This window comes from Zootoca vivipara, chromosome 11 (genome assembly GCF_963506605.1).
Source record: "Zootoca vivipara chromosome 11, rZooViv1.1, whole genome shotgun sequence".
Taxonomy (NCBI): Eukaryota; Metazoa; Chordata; class Lepidosauria; order Squamata; family Lacertidae; genus Zootoca; species Zootoca vivipara.
Window position 1 is genome coordinate 35,175,044 of NC_083286.1, and position 14,637 is coordinate 35,189,680.

General features: G+C 42.7%; 1 protein-coding gene across 4 annotated transcripts in view; it reads left to right on the plus strand.

Moving 5' to 3' along the window:
* The window catches only part of ANKDD1B (ankyrin repeat and death domain containing 1B), a 44,148-nt gene that overhangs the window by 4,302 nt on the left and 25,209 nt on the right, over window positions 1–14,637 (plus strand). For all 4 annotated transcript variants that reach the window (XR_009558326.1, XR_009558327.1, XM_060280238.1 and 1 more), the window contains exons 2-9: window positions 4,859–4,962; window positions 6,823–6,921; window positions 8,012–8,110; window positions 8,206–8,310; window positions 9,522–9,620; window positions 10,701–10,799; window positions 12,133–12,231; window positions 13,891–13,989. Coding sequence is in view for 2 of the 4 variants with exons in the window: in XM_060280238.1 (XP_060136221.1) it covers window positions 4,859–4,962; window positions 6,823–6,921; window positions 8,012–8,110; window positions 8,206–8,310; window positions 9,522–9,620; window positions 10,701–10,799; window positions 12,133–12,231; window positions 13,891–13,989 (803 nt within the window). In the remaining 2 variants the exon portion in view is untranslated. The remainder of the gene's footprint in view (window positions 1–4,858; window positions 4,963–6,822; window positions 6,922–8,011; window positions 8,111–8,205; window positions 8,311–9,521; window positions 9,621–10,700; window positions 10,800–12,132; window positions 12,232–13,890; window positions 13,990–14,637) is intronic.

Sequence of the window (14,637 nt, forward strand, 5' to 3'; positions counted from 1 at the left end):
TGGGTCTGCGGCGTTCATAAACCGAAAATTCATAAACCGAGGTGTTCATAAACCGAGGTTCCACTGTATTAAGATGGGGTTCTGAATGTACCCTCTGAAGTCAGTGCCCTGTGGGGCTTATTCTATATTATTGTCCTGGAAGGCTTTAATAATAATAATAATAATAATAATAATAATAATAATAATAATAATAAATTTTTATTTATACCCCGCCCTCCCCAGTCAAAAGCCGGGCTCAGGGCGGCTGACACCAACAGAATTACAATAAAACATAAAAACAATTAATTAAAATACAGATTAAAATACAGTATTAAAATTTAAAGTGCAGCCTCATTTCAAGTAGGCCATAAATCCAAGCCATGAGGGAGGAAAACACGGGGGTCAGGCTGAGTCTAACCCAAAGGCCAGGCGGAACAGCTCTGTCTTGCAGGCCCTGCGGAAAGATGACAAATCCCGCAGGGCCCTGGTCTTCTGGGAAAGAGTGTTCCACCAGGTTGGGGCCAGTACTGAAAAGGCCCTGGCTCTAGTAGAGGCCAATCTAGCCATCTTATGACTCGGGATCTCCAGAATATTATTATTTGTGGACCTTAAGGTCCTCCGCGGGGCATACCAGGAGAGGCGGTCCCGTAGGTACGAGGGTCCCAAGTCGCATAGGGCTTTAAAGGTCAAAACCAGCACCTTAAACCTGATCCTGTACTCCACCGGGAGCCAGTGCAGCTGGTAAAGCACTGGATGAATGTGATCCCGCGGCCGGGACCCTGTAAGGAGCCTCGCCGCGGCATTCTGCACCCGCTGGAGTTTCTGGGTCAGCTTTAAGGGCAACCCTGCGTAGAGCGAGTTACAATAGTCAAGCCTGGAGGTGATCGTCGCATGGATCACTGTGGCCAGATCGGGGCGAGAGAGGTAAGGGACCAACTGCTTGATGCGGCAGAGATGGAAAAATGCCACCTTTGCTGTGGATGCAACCTGCGCCTCCTTGAAAAGGGAGGCGTCAAAGGTTACACCCAAACTCTTGACAGAAGGCGCTGGTACCAATTGAGCCCCTGCAAAAGATGGGAGTTGGCCCCCCAACCCCATGTCGCCCCGACCTAGCCAGAGGACCTCTGTCTTCGAAGGATTTAGCTTCAGTCGGCTCCCACGTAGCCATCCAGCCACAGCTTCCAAGCACCTGGTGAGTGTGTCCGGGGCCGAGGCAGGGCAGCCGTCCATCAACAGATAGATCTGGGTGTCATCAGCATATTGATGACAACCCAGCCCAAAACTCCGGACAATCTGGGCAAGGGGGTGCATAAAGATATTAAAAAGCATTGGGGAAAGGATTGCGCCTCGCGGGACTCCACACACCAAGGGGTGCCGCGGCGACAACTCCCTCCCTAGCACCACCCTCTGTCCCCGACCTGAGATGAAGGAACGCAGCCATTGTTGGACTGTGCCCTGAATCCCCACGTCGGCAAGGCGGTGGTCTAAAAGTTCATGATCGACCATATCGAAGGCTGCTGACAGATCTAAAAGAATCAGCAGTCCCGACCCACCTCGATCCAGCTGTCTACGGAGATCATCTGTTAAGGCGACCAGAGCTGTCTCGGTCCCATGACCAGGGCGAAAGCCAGACTGAAATGGATCTACCGGTAGAGCCGATGTTTCATCCAGAAACCTACCAAGCTGTTCGGCAACCACTCTCTCAATTATCTTACCCAGGTACGGAAGATTCGAAACCGGGCGATAATTGGATAGATCTAAAGGATCTAGAGATGTTTTCTTTAAGAGTGGACGCACCACTGCCTCCTTCAACTCCTCTGGGAAAGTCCCTGTGCCCAGGGACAAGTTGATGATCTCACCCAGGGGGGCCCGTACCTCATCTGGACACGCTCTAATCAGCCAAGACGGGCACGGGTCCAGGGAGCAAGTGGTGGGCCTTCCAGCTCGGAGGAATCTGTCTACATCGGCAGGGAGTATCTGATCGAATTGGTCCAAAAAAAAGTTTCCAGCCAGAACACTTTCCTTCAAACTGCTTTGACTCCCTCTTAATCAACTCCAGTCCTCCCTGGTATTTCCTATGTTGTTGTTGTTGTTTAGTCGTTTAGTCGTGTCCGACTCTTCGTGACCCCATGGACCAGAGCACGCCAGGCACTCCTGTCTTGCACTGCCTCCCGCAGATTGGTCAAACTCATGTTCGTAGCTTCGAGAACACTGTCCAACCATCTCGTCCTCTGTCGTCCCCTTCTCCTAGTGCCCTCAATCTTTCCCAACATCAGGGTCTTTTCCAGGGAGTCTTCTCTTCTCATGAGGTGGCCAAAGTATTGGAGCCTCAGCTTCATGATCTGCCCTTCCAGTGAGCACTCAGGGCTGATTTCCTTCAGAATGGATAGGTTTGATCTTCTTGCAGTCCATGGGACTCTCAAGAGTCTCCTCCAGCACCATAATTCAAAAGCATCAATTCTTTGGCGATCAGCCTTCTTTATGGCTCAGCTCTCACTTCCATATATCACTACTGGGAAAACCATATACCTCAATCAAATAATTTAAACAATTCAGAGCAGGGGTCAGCAACCTTTTTAAGCCATCAGACCATGTGTGGGCCGGACTATATTTTGGGCGGGAAAATGAACAAATTCCTGTACCCCACAAATAACCCAGAGATGCATTTTAAATAAAAGCACACATTCTACTCATGTAAAAACATGCTGATTCCTGGACCGTCCATGGGCTGGATTGAGAAGGCAATTGGGCCGCATCCGGCCCACGGACCTTAGGTTGCCTACCCTGATTCAGAGCAATGCATATATTTTTTTCTTCCAAGGCTCCTTTAGGGCTGTATTCATTCATATCATAGAGCTGGGTGGAGACCTTATTAGGACCATTAGTCCTACATTCTGCTTGATGCAGGAAACGCTGGTGTGGAATTCAGCCATTCCTCCAAAACAAATACATCTTCATAGTAGTAAGCAAATTATACACTTTAAATTCATGGCTTTTGGAATATTGCTTCTTAGGAGCACTTTTTCTGTCCAAGCCCAGAGTACTTAATATTCACCTGCCTCTGCAGTAATTAAACCTCAAATATAAACACTTCCCATAGAAGTTTTTAAATTACCTGTGCCTGCCTATTCTTTCCTCTGGCTTACTTTTGCGAATAGGAGCCCAGGCTGAAAGCAGGGAATGTGGGCCAAAGTGCACTATCAAATTCATCATGAAAGGGAGAATGCTGAAGGACCAGTCTGTCTGGTCTATTTGCCTTTCCCCTCCTTGACCAGAATCAAGCAAACACCCCTTTTTCTTTCCTTTCATGTGTGCAATGTCAATAGAATATGAAGTGATCTCTTGCACTCTCTGCATGAATGAAGCACATCAAATAAATGTGATAAAGCAGAGCATTAAACTGGGGTCCTTGTAAAGTCACAACCACTGTTTTCTTAACAATTTGATTCTGGTTGCTGTTAGTGAGGGTGGAAATGAATGTTTTTACAGGCTAGTAACAGAAGCACTGCTGTGCTAGGAGAATCCACCTCTGTGATTGCAGTCGAGCTTTAACTCTGTCCTGTTATTGCTCTTCTAGGAGCATTTTTAAAAAAATAAAATAAAAGTGTATGTGCTATTTTGTTTTCTGTACTGTGGTCAGACTTAACAGGTCCACTCAAATATCTGGCTTTTAAAACCTCTTTTCGTTTGAATCTCATTTTCACTTATTTATTATAGACTATTTATTATATACTAAATAATTGTTATATCTTTAATTATCACTGCATGAAATATAGGCATATAACAGTGGTATGTGGCATGAGCACTAGCATGTTGGGTTAGGACAGTGATGAGCAACCTTTTGAGCCTGGTGTGTTAAAATTCGCCAAAAAACCGAGCATAACTCGGGTGGTGTGTCACTTCGAGAAAAAAACCATAATTTTGCGGTATTTATAGTTTAAATAACAAAAATGTATAATCGTTTCCCCTTTAAAAAAAGGAAAAGGGGGAGGGAAACATTATGTAAATTTTTTTAAGGGAAAAAAATAAAGCAAAACCGAGAGGTCTTTCCCAGTGGGCATCTGGGCTCAGGCCTGTGCCGGGGCTTCCTTTTCCCTCCTCCGGCCTCCGGAGTGCCTCGAGGCTGTCCGTCAGGTTCGTGGGGTGGGGGTGGGGTCCGGCAGCTCCCTGGCTGCTGCACTGGTGGCCCCCAGTGTCTGGGTGGTGGCGGTTTTGGTGGCTCAGGAGCCCGTCCAGCAGCTTCTGCACCGCTGGTCACTTTCAGGAGCTCCACAGCTCTGTGCCAACCGCCATCTTGCCTCGCCGGAAGTCCACAAGGCCCCCAGAGATACGTCGCCTGTGGCATTCTGCCGCCGGCCGGAAGTGAGGTCTCGGCATGCAGACGCGTGTCACTGAAAATGGCTATGCGTGTCAGTGCTGACACACGTGTCATAGGTTCGCCATCACTGGGTTAGGATCAGGGAGACCTGAGTTCAAATCATCACTCCACCATTATGCTCACTAGATATCCTTGGCATCAGTCATTCTTACTTGCCTCACAGATTTATGATGATCATAATACGCTGTCTTATACCAAGTGAGACCATCAGTCCATCTAGCGTGGTATTGCCAACACTGATTGGCAGCAGCCCAAGGTTTCAGGCAGGGGTTTCTCAATGCTGCCCCTGGAAGAGATGCAGATTGAACCCAGGAACTTTTGTGTTCAAACCAAATATTTTTCCACTGAGCTATGGCCCTTCCCATTATAAAATGGGAAGAGGGGAAGAAGGACCACTGTCCACCACTCTGTGGAAAGGTGGGATAAAAACATAGCACATAAATTTAACTTTGTGATCATTTCTTTTAATATTTCAAAAGTCCCGTGCCTTTTGTTTTGCAGTGCTACCAGACGAAGAGGAATTTCAGCATGCTGCTAAAACTAATAATCTGGACACAATGGAAAGGCTGTTTAAGAAAAGAATTAATATTAATGCTGTAAATAGTGTAAGTATAATACACATTACCATCTGAACAGGGAACCTCCACAACACCATCATGTCCAAAGCCTAAAATTACCTAACTGCAACACACTGCTCTTAAAGGGAATGTTTCAAATATGTGTTTTGGGGATCACAAGCAGGAGAGTGCTATTGTCTGGTTGGACACTGTGAAAACAGAAAGTTGGACTAGATCGGCTTTTGCTTTGATCCAGTAAGGATATTCTTATTTCCTTAAACAACTTTTATTTCAAGAGACTGCAAAATGTGTATTGCCATGTTGACTACTAAGAATTCAGGCCGTGCTCAAATTCATGTCAAATTCTATGGGCCTCGCTCATTGATCAAAACATTCTGCTTACTCTATAAAAGTGATCCTGTCCAGTATATGCCACTTGGGTATTCCTAAATTTAAATGAGACATTAAGTTTTATTCTTGTCCAATTCACATGAGGGCTTATTGGATTTCTGACATCTAGATAGACTAATTTAGACTCTGATTATGCACCATGGCAATCATGAAGTCCTGAGCCACCTCAGGATGAGCGTAGCCAAGGGGCGGGCAGCTGCCCCCATCAAGTTAAACAATAGAAGCACTTAACTAACTGACCAATCACGTCGGTTCTGCCACCCCAACAAAAGTTCTGCGCCCCCCCCCCAACAAAGTCCTTCTCCCTCTAACAAAAATCCTGGCTATGCCCATGCATGGATGTTGAAGTCCTCCAGACCCAGCAGTCTGGGAGTCCTCAGCACCACATCTGAGACCAGCTCTGTCAACTCAGGCAGGGAAACCTCTGAGCAGTGAGGCAGATGGTAAACCAGCAGAATCCCTAATCTTTTCTGCAGAGTGACATTCTAAAGTGGGGGTTAATCTTTGTGATCTTGAGTATCCTTAGTCTCGAGGGGAACCCCCTAGGGGCGCGATCATAAATTAACTAGAGTAGAGAGGTAAAAAAACAGGATAGGACCATAGCTGCCAAGTTTTCCCTTTTCTCGCGAGGAAGCCTATTCAGCATAATGGAATTTCCCTTTAAAAAAGGGAGAACTTGGCAGCTATGGATAGGACACCAGCACCTTTAATACTCATGTACAACATGGAATTTGAGCATCATCCACAACTGTCTATTGCTATTTGTTTCTAATTCCTTTTTGCTTTTAACTTGTTTTTAACTTCTTCTGATTTTATTGTTTGGATTTGTGTGTATATATATATATATATATATATATATATATATATATATATATATTGTTGTAAACTGCTGTGATACTGTTTTATGATACAGGGGAATAAAAATATTGAAAAGAAAGAGAGGAGGAGGAGGCGGGGGAGTTTGTTGTCCAAGTTGCACCAGATGAAATTCCCTCTTCTTCCATACTACTATTAAAGGTGTTGGGTTAAGAGCTCCTTGGGCTAAGAGCAATGTCCTAAACACACAATGCAATGTCAACACTTATACGGAAATGGTAGCACAGTACTTAAGAACAGTTTGCTGGTACCTCTATTCTTATCTGGGCATCTGGCAGTGGAGCCTGTGAAAACAATGTTATTTGCATATATTAATTAGTGTCCTTGTGAACAAATATTTCACATTTCCACAGACTGTTATCTACAAATATTAACCTGCTTGGCAGAGCCCATTGAGTTTATTGTACCTACTCTTTATATTTAAAGGTATCGTCATTCACATATAGTTGTGGGGAAATAATTTTCTAATGAAAATCCAAATCAAATTGTTGTTGACCGGTACTAAAGGAAAAGGAATTGAAATTTGGGATTGTCTAGATGCTGAACATTTTGCTTTTATTACTGATCAGAAGATTGAAAGCTCTTCAGTGTTATTCTGTCACTTTTATTTTCTTATTTTAGCTGAAGCGCACAGCACTCCATTTTGCTGTTGCAGGAAATCATGTATCTGCAGTAGACTTTCTCCTCCATCACAAAGCCAGAGTTGATGTAGCAGATAAGGTATGCAAAAAAAGGAAGAAGTTCTTTTTTATTGTTGACACAGACAAATAGGAATATTTTGTAGGAACACTGGCATTGCTGGGTCGTCCTTTTTTGCACACAGTATTTGAAGGGGGAAAGAGTAATTTTTTAAAATTAAAACATATTGAAATGTTAATATCTCCCTCCGAAACATCTTCCTTACAAATTAGGAATAAAAATAATTATTTAACTTTTTTGTTTCAGGTGTTCTGCATATATTGGCTAGTTTAAACATACTCAAGCAAGAAAAAAAGCACAAAATGTCAAAGTTTGCTTTATATCAGGCAAAATCAAGAGCTGTCTCAGTTTTAAATGGAAAACCTAGATGTGCAGTGAAATTACTGTACTAGTTTTTTTAAAAAAATTGTCCCACTTACATTTACACATTTTGAAAGTTGCTTTGCAAATGATGTCAATTAACATGGGAGTTAGGTCTATGTACACTAAGATTTTTGAGAGAGAGAACAAGATGGATTTGAGACAATTGCTTCTCTTACCTTTTAACCTATAATGTCTTCAGAAATAGCTATTTTTTAATAATAGGATCGGGAGAGTTAGGAAAAAAATGCACTCATTGCTACATCATTGCTATTTGATACTTGTCTGTGGTTGAATTAAGTAAGCAGACTACTGTTGGGATCAGTGAGTGCTTTTTAAGGGTAACTCTACAAATAATATATGAACTAAAAAATGGTTTGTGCAATAAAAATTGTTAAGTACTGTATTTGATTCAAATGTCACCTCACACATGAACTCCCTACATGGAGAGGCCTCCATCTCTCAGCCTCAGCTTCCTATGCCAAACAATGCTGACCTACTGTACAACTTTGTTAAAATGATTATGAAATTCTTAAAAAGAGCTACGTACACTCTGTCAAAAGAACCCACACATTGCTCCCAGCCTCACAGGTTTAAGTGGCTTTGTCTGAATTCCATAGAATTTATGAGCTAATCCCCATTTATTATGTTCGTTAACTATATAATGCTGCAAAGTATAAATTGAAAAGAGCAGTTTGGAATTGCATTGTGACTTAACTGCATTTTAATTGTTCTTTTTTAAAACTTGGAGCATGGACTTACTGCAATTCATCTTGCTGCGTGGTCTGGAAATCTGGACATAATGCTGATGTTGATTAAAGCAGGCGCTGATCAAAAAGCTAAGAACAAGGTTTGTTACTGGTGGATGTAAAACAACATTAAGATTTTTTCACAACAGAAGAATGTTTTATTCCATTTTACTAATCTGTTCTGTCTTTTCCTTAGGAGGGAATGAATGTCCTGCACTTTGCAGCCCAGAACAATAATGTTAGAATAGTGGATTATTTTATCCAAGATCTCCACTTGATGGATCTTAATAAGCCTGATGAGGTATCATGCATATACTATACGATGGGTTATTTGCCAGTGGATATTTCTGGATAGCATTAGTAAATTTTGTGAATATTTTTTTTTGTAAACATCTAGGATAACAATGCATATAGTCACAGTAAAATTTCATTTGTGGTGCTTGTCACAGGGCTGCCTTCAGATGTCTTCTAAAAGTTATGTAGTTCTTTATCTCCTTGGAATCTGAAGGGAGGGTGTTCCACAGGGAGGGCGCCACTACTGAGGGCGCCACTACGGGCACTGTATCATATTCTATAGCAATTATGGGCTTCTGGTAATCACTATTTAAAGTTCTCTGCCTGGTTCCTTGTAGCTTCGCTTCTTCTAGGACCTCAGTGTCTGGGCTTAATAATGGGGATGGAGATGCTCCTTCAGGTATACTGGGCCAAGGCTGCTCTTTTTATCTTTTTCTCCTAACACCATGATGATGTTGCCCATCTTCTTAAGTCTCCCTACGGGCACTGTATCATATTCTATAGCAATTATGGGCTTCTGGTAATCACTATTTAAAGTTCTCTTCCTTTACCTCTTTGCCTATGGTGAGGTGGTGAATCTGTGGCCCTTTAGATGTTGTTTGAATACAACTCCCTTCATCCCTGACCATTCTCCAAAGGTGAGGACCAACAATATCTGGAGGATCACAGGTTCCCAACTCATTATAGGTTTTCTAGAGAGAGACTACATCATTTATACATTAGGTTTCCACATCATATCTATCCATGATAGCAGTTGTCCAGTTTCTCCTCTGTTGTTTCTGGTACAGTGGTACCTCAGATTACAAACACCTTAGGTTACAAACACTTTGGGTTACAGACTCCGCTAACCCAGAAGTAGTACCTTGGGTTAAGAACTTTACCTCAGGATGAGAACAGAAATTGCGTGCTGGCGGCACAGAGGGAGGCCCCATTAGCTAAAGTGGTACCTCAGGTTAAGAACGGTTTCAGGTTAAGAACGGACCTCCAGAACAAATTAAGTTCGTAACCAGAGGTACCACTGTACTGACAGGTTTTGGAGCGGTGGAGCTAGGACCCAAGTATTTGGCAGTTATATATCATTAATTGTATAGGTGTTTGCAGCCACATATATAGGAGTGTGCATTTGTAAGGGCACTGTAATACTTGACAAAATTTCTCCAAGAGCTTTTTACTTCCACACTGACATCTTAATTATTTACTGTTTCTACTGTTTCCTAGAAAGGTAGGAAGCCATTCCTTCTTGGAGCTGAAATGGGCCATGTAGAAATGACGAACGAGTTGATTTCCCTTAACTTATCTACCTCAGAAAAGGACAATGTAAGTTTATCACAAGAATTCAAATAAATACTTATTGCCTTTGGGTATTTTGCAATAAGTGGCATTTCCAACTAAAAGCTGTACTTTCTTACCCATGTTAAACACTGTATTAAAACACTGTGAGTTCTGGCAATAAAAAGGGGGAGAGGATAGATTGAACAGTGCTTAATTTTACTTTGCCATTTAATATACCATGCTGCTACATTTATGCATCTATTTAGAATATTTGTATGCCACTGTTCCTTTTTACAATTTTCACACCAAACTTAAGTTTATTAGTAGCCGCGCTTATGTAAGAAAACATTGTATCTGTATCAACTTAGTTCTAAATTATCCTGCTCAGAATTAGTGCTTCATTTTGATAAGCACTGGACCATTAACATGATTAGTATTTTGTATATTATAGTACACAAAACTAATGTTGGTTAAAATATGTGTTTTTACCCTTTTTCCAACTTTGGTAGGGCGGGGGATATACATATGGTAGATTGGCGTCTGCTGGTAGATCTCTAGCTGATTTGCAGTACAACAGCAGGGGTTTCTAACTTCCAATTGTTTAACAAGAGCAACAGCAAAACAACAATTACTGTATAAATTGGACTGCTGAAATGAATAAATCTAACCAGGAGTGGACTCTTGTGTGGAAGCTCAGTTCACTTCTAGTACTGAAAACGAATTCCTATTCTTGGAATATGGAGCACCATGTTCTGTAACACAAACAGTATTTTTTTTTCCACCTGGATTTTTTTAAATAAAAGAAAATACATCTAACTAGCTTGGATTCTGCCTACCCCAGTCAGCTAGGGCATTTTATTCTTGCTTCACACTCTTCCTTCCATGATCCCTAATTCTTTCCATTCCATTAGAGACACAGGAATAGATAAAAGGAGGGTGGGAAAATTAAGATTTAATTTTATAACCTGCACTCAAAATGCTATGTTCTATTCCAGATTGCATAGTGCCCATATAGACTTGTGATCAGTGCTCTAGAGTTTCTATTTACTCCAAGGATATCTGCTTTAAGTGGTGATAATGAATATTATACGTGTATAATTTATTTATGTATGTGTTATTTTACAGGAAGGAAACACTGCATTGCACCTGGCTGCTAAAAATGGTCACAGTGAGGTGGTAGAAGTTCTTCTTCAAGAGTGGAAAGAAATAGATGAGTTAAATCAGGTAAACATAAAGATGTAAAAAGAAGTCACGTTGCCACAATTTGTAAGATTTGTTCATTGGAGGCACAGGTTGATTCTGTATCCAGCGCAGCTGTCTACTAGCTCCATCTGGTACGCAGGCTGAGACCCTACCTGCCCACAGACTGTCTCGCCAGAGTGGTGCATGCTCTAGTTATCTCCCGCTTGGACTACTGCAATGCGCTCTACGTGGGGCTACCTTTGAAGGTGACACGGAAACTACAACTAATCCAGAATGTGGCCACTAGACTGGTGACTGGGAGTGGCCGCCGGGACCATATAACACCGATCCTGAGAGGTCTGCATTGGCTCCCAGTACATTTTCGATCAAAATTCAAAGTGTTGGTGCTGACCTTTAAAGCCCTAAACAGCCTCGGTCCAGTGTACCTGAAGGAGGGTCTCCACCCCCATCGTTCAGCCCGGACACTGAGGTCCAGTGCTGAGGGCTTTCTGGCGGTTCCCTCATTGCGAGAAGTGACGTTACAGGGAACGAAACAGAGGGTCTTCTCAGTAGTGGTGCCCTCCCTGTGGAATGCCTTCCCATCAGATGTCAGGGAAATAAGCAGCTATCCTATTTTTAAAAGACATCTGAAGGCAGCCCTGTTTAGGGAAGTTTTTAATATTTAATGCTGTATTGTTTGTAACACTCGATTGGGAGCCGCCCAGAGTGGCTGGGGAGACTCAGCCAGATGGGCGGGGTATAAATAATAAATTGGTATTAGTATTAGTATCTATACACACATTTATGTCAACCTGTAACATCTTTCATGTATGTTAATGGAAGTAAAATAAATAAAATAGAAAAAATCCTTCCAGTAGCACCTTAAAGGTAAAGGACCCCTGACCATTAGGTCCAGTCACGGACGACTCTGGGGTTGTGGTGCTCATCTCGCTTTACTGGCCGAGGGAGCTGGTGTACAGCTTCCAGGTCATGTGGCCAGCATGACTATAAGTTTGTCATTGCTATGAGCTTTCGTGTGCATGCACACTTCTTCAGAGAATGGAAGTATCACTTTGGGGATCTTACCTAGAGACAATTATGCGCTGCAGAGGTTTTTACCTAAAAATAATAGCCTTATTTTCCTTACTTGGAGAAATTTGCCTGGAAGCCAGGTGAACACCACTGCCCACCATGCCATCTGTTTCTGGTGTCTAATTTGGTTTTACTCTGGGCGGTGAGCATGGTGCCATTTGCAAAGGAACTGGAGGAAACCACTGTGGCTCAAATCAAGCATTTTTTCCTCAGCCATGTCTGAGATTGAACCATTGCATTGTTTATGATACAAGTGCAAACCTTTTGTATTGTTTCGTTATAGAATGGTGAAACCCCGTTTTACCTAGCTGTGGAAGGAGGCCACGAAGGGTGTGCCGATCTGTTATTGGAAGCTGGAAGTGACATCAATATTTCCAATAAAGTATGTTGATATTCTTAGGCTGCTATCCTATATCATCAATCTTAGAGTAAGCCTCACCAAATACAATGAGACTTTTAAAATATATAAACAGATTGCTTAAATAATCTTATAACTGAAGAAACTCTAGTCTTTTTAATCTCTCTTCTTGTGGAAGCTCAAGAAAACATGCTGGGCTTTCTTTTGGCAGAAACAGAAAGGAAACTCCCACCCCCACCCCCCTAGTCTAGTAAGATTTAAAAAGCATGTAAGCTGGAATGCCCAGTTATTTGCTAATGGTGTCTCTTAGTTATAAGCATTCACATTCTAATCGGAAATCAGTGGTGTGGAATAGCTGCCAAGGGGAGAAGCAATGGCTGTCATTCTTGAAAACAAGATTTTTCTGCTTTCCATGTTATACAGCATAATCCTATGCATGTTCATGCTTCTTCATTCAAGCCAGATGCACACGGTGAGGAGAAAGAAGGGAGCCTGTGAGCATTTGTCTTATTCTTGGTCCATGGTTTCTTGAGCCAAGCTTGTGATACCTTAACATAGCTGCCGAGTTATCCCTTTTTTAAGGGATTTTCCCTTATGCTGAATAGGCTTCCTCGCGAGAAAAGGGAAAACTTGGCAGCTATGCCTTAACTGGACCATAGCGAACCACAGGCCAAATCCCTTCCACCACCTTATTCAAAATAGACACCCAGAAGTCTATGGTTGCCAAACTCAATAGAGGGCAGGACTTCTGTGCCTTTAATTGCCCTGCTCTCTTTTGAGTCTTGAAACCTTAAAGAGAAACCAGCAGACCCTTTGTTTAATTTCCAAGCAAAGGGTCTGCTGGTTTCTCTTTAAGGTTCCCAGACTCAAAAGAGAGCAGGGCAATTAAAGGCACAGAAGTCCTGTCCACTATTGAGTCTGGCAACCCTACAGAAGTCTACATTCTACCAATTAGCCTTTTGTTATAAGAAAGTGGTGTGGGCTTCGTGAAGTATTACATCATGTTAATATGGTGAGGCATTTGTAGGAAGTAGCCACAACAGGAAATAATATTACGGTATGTCAGACCATTAAAAAGTTAAAAAGAGCCACTGGTAAATCAAACAAAAGGCCCATGAACTCCAGCATCCTTTTGTCACAGTGGCCAATCAGATGCCTGTGGGAAGCCTATAAGCACGACCAGAGTACATTCTCCTTACTTGTGATTCCCAGCAGGGCCGTCTTAAGTATCCCTGGCGCCCTGGCACCGTGGTGCGGCAGATCCCTCCGGCGCCCCCCCCCCACCGTTTCCCAGTGCGGTGGGCGGGCAGGCTCAGCACGGCTGCCAGGCCACTGCTACACGGCGGGGCGGGCTCAGCACGCAGCGTGGCTGCCAGGCGCTGCTGTGGGGCGGGCGGGCTTAGCGTGCAGCGTGGCTGCCGAGCACGGGAGGGCGCCCTGGTGCCCTGCGCCACCCAGCCTGGCTGTAGGGCCGGCCCTGATTCCCAGCAACTAGTCTTCAGAGGCTTCCTTCCTCTGCCAGTGGAGGTAGAGCTTTGTGGATTGTAGCCAGAGAACATGTTCTCTGAATGGTGGCAAATTGGTTTCCTTAATCATTTCACCTGCTTCTTGAAAAATCTTCAAAGAACATTATTTTTTAAATTACTTTGAAATAGAAACTGCTCTCCATTGTCTTTCCTTTAGCACAATACCAGTGCATTGCAAATAGCAACCCAGAATGGACATACAGCTTTGGTCACATTTCTTATCAATAAAAATATAGACCTGGGAGTGCATCCTCAGGTGAGTACCTAAAAAAATAATCAGGTTATGCCCTTTATTTTGCAGGCACCTCTTGATATTCATTGACAAGATTCTCTGAAAGTAGTGGTAGCTAGCTATGTCTGAGCCAGGATACAAAACAATGAGAGCCCATACCATAGCCAGTATAGATAAAGTCTAGTGCACGTTAAAGACTTACAAGCTTGCTTTGGCACAAACCTTTGTGTGTTAGAAGTCTACTTCATCCAATGATTGAGTGTTATCCCGAGCTACAGGATATTCTGAGTTAACCCTAACTTTATCCTCATGTGTGGTGGTGGTGCATTTTAAATAATAAGGTCATGAAATGAAATGCAGAAAGTCCAGGAAGTGACGATTACGTTATTGATAGTTTATTTTTTTCTCCTGAAAATTGTATAAATAACGAGAACCAGCCAATTAAAGTTAAAATGTCTTAAGGCAGCTCTGTTGGTTTCAGTGGGAATGAGTTTAGCATGTTCTTTCATGGGAATCGGTGAAAATTAAATGTGTCAGGATTGTGTCTAATAGCATTGACATTTTTTTAAATAAAAAAAATTGGAACACATACATTTCCAAATGAAATACCTACGCAGTACATGGTGCCCTGGTATAGAGCTTCCTGCAGGAGAGTGATACTGTTACGCAAAG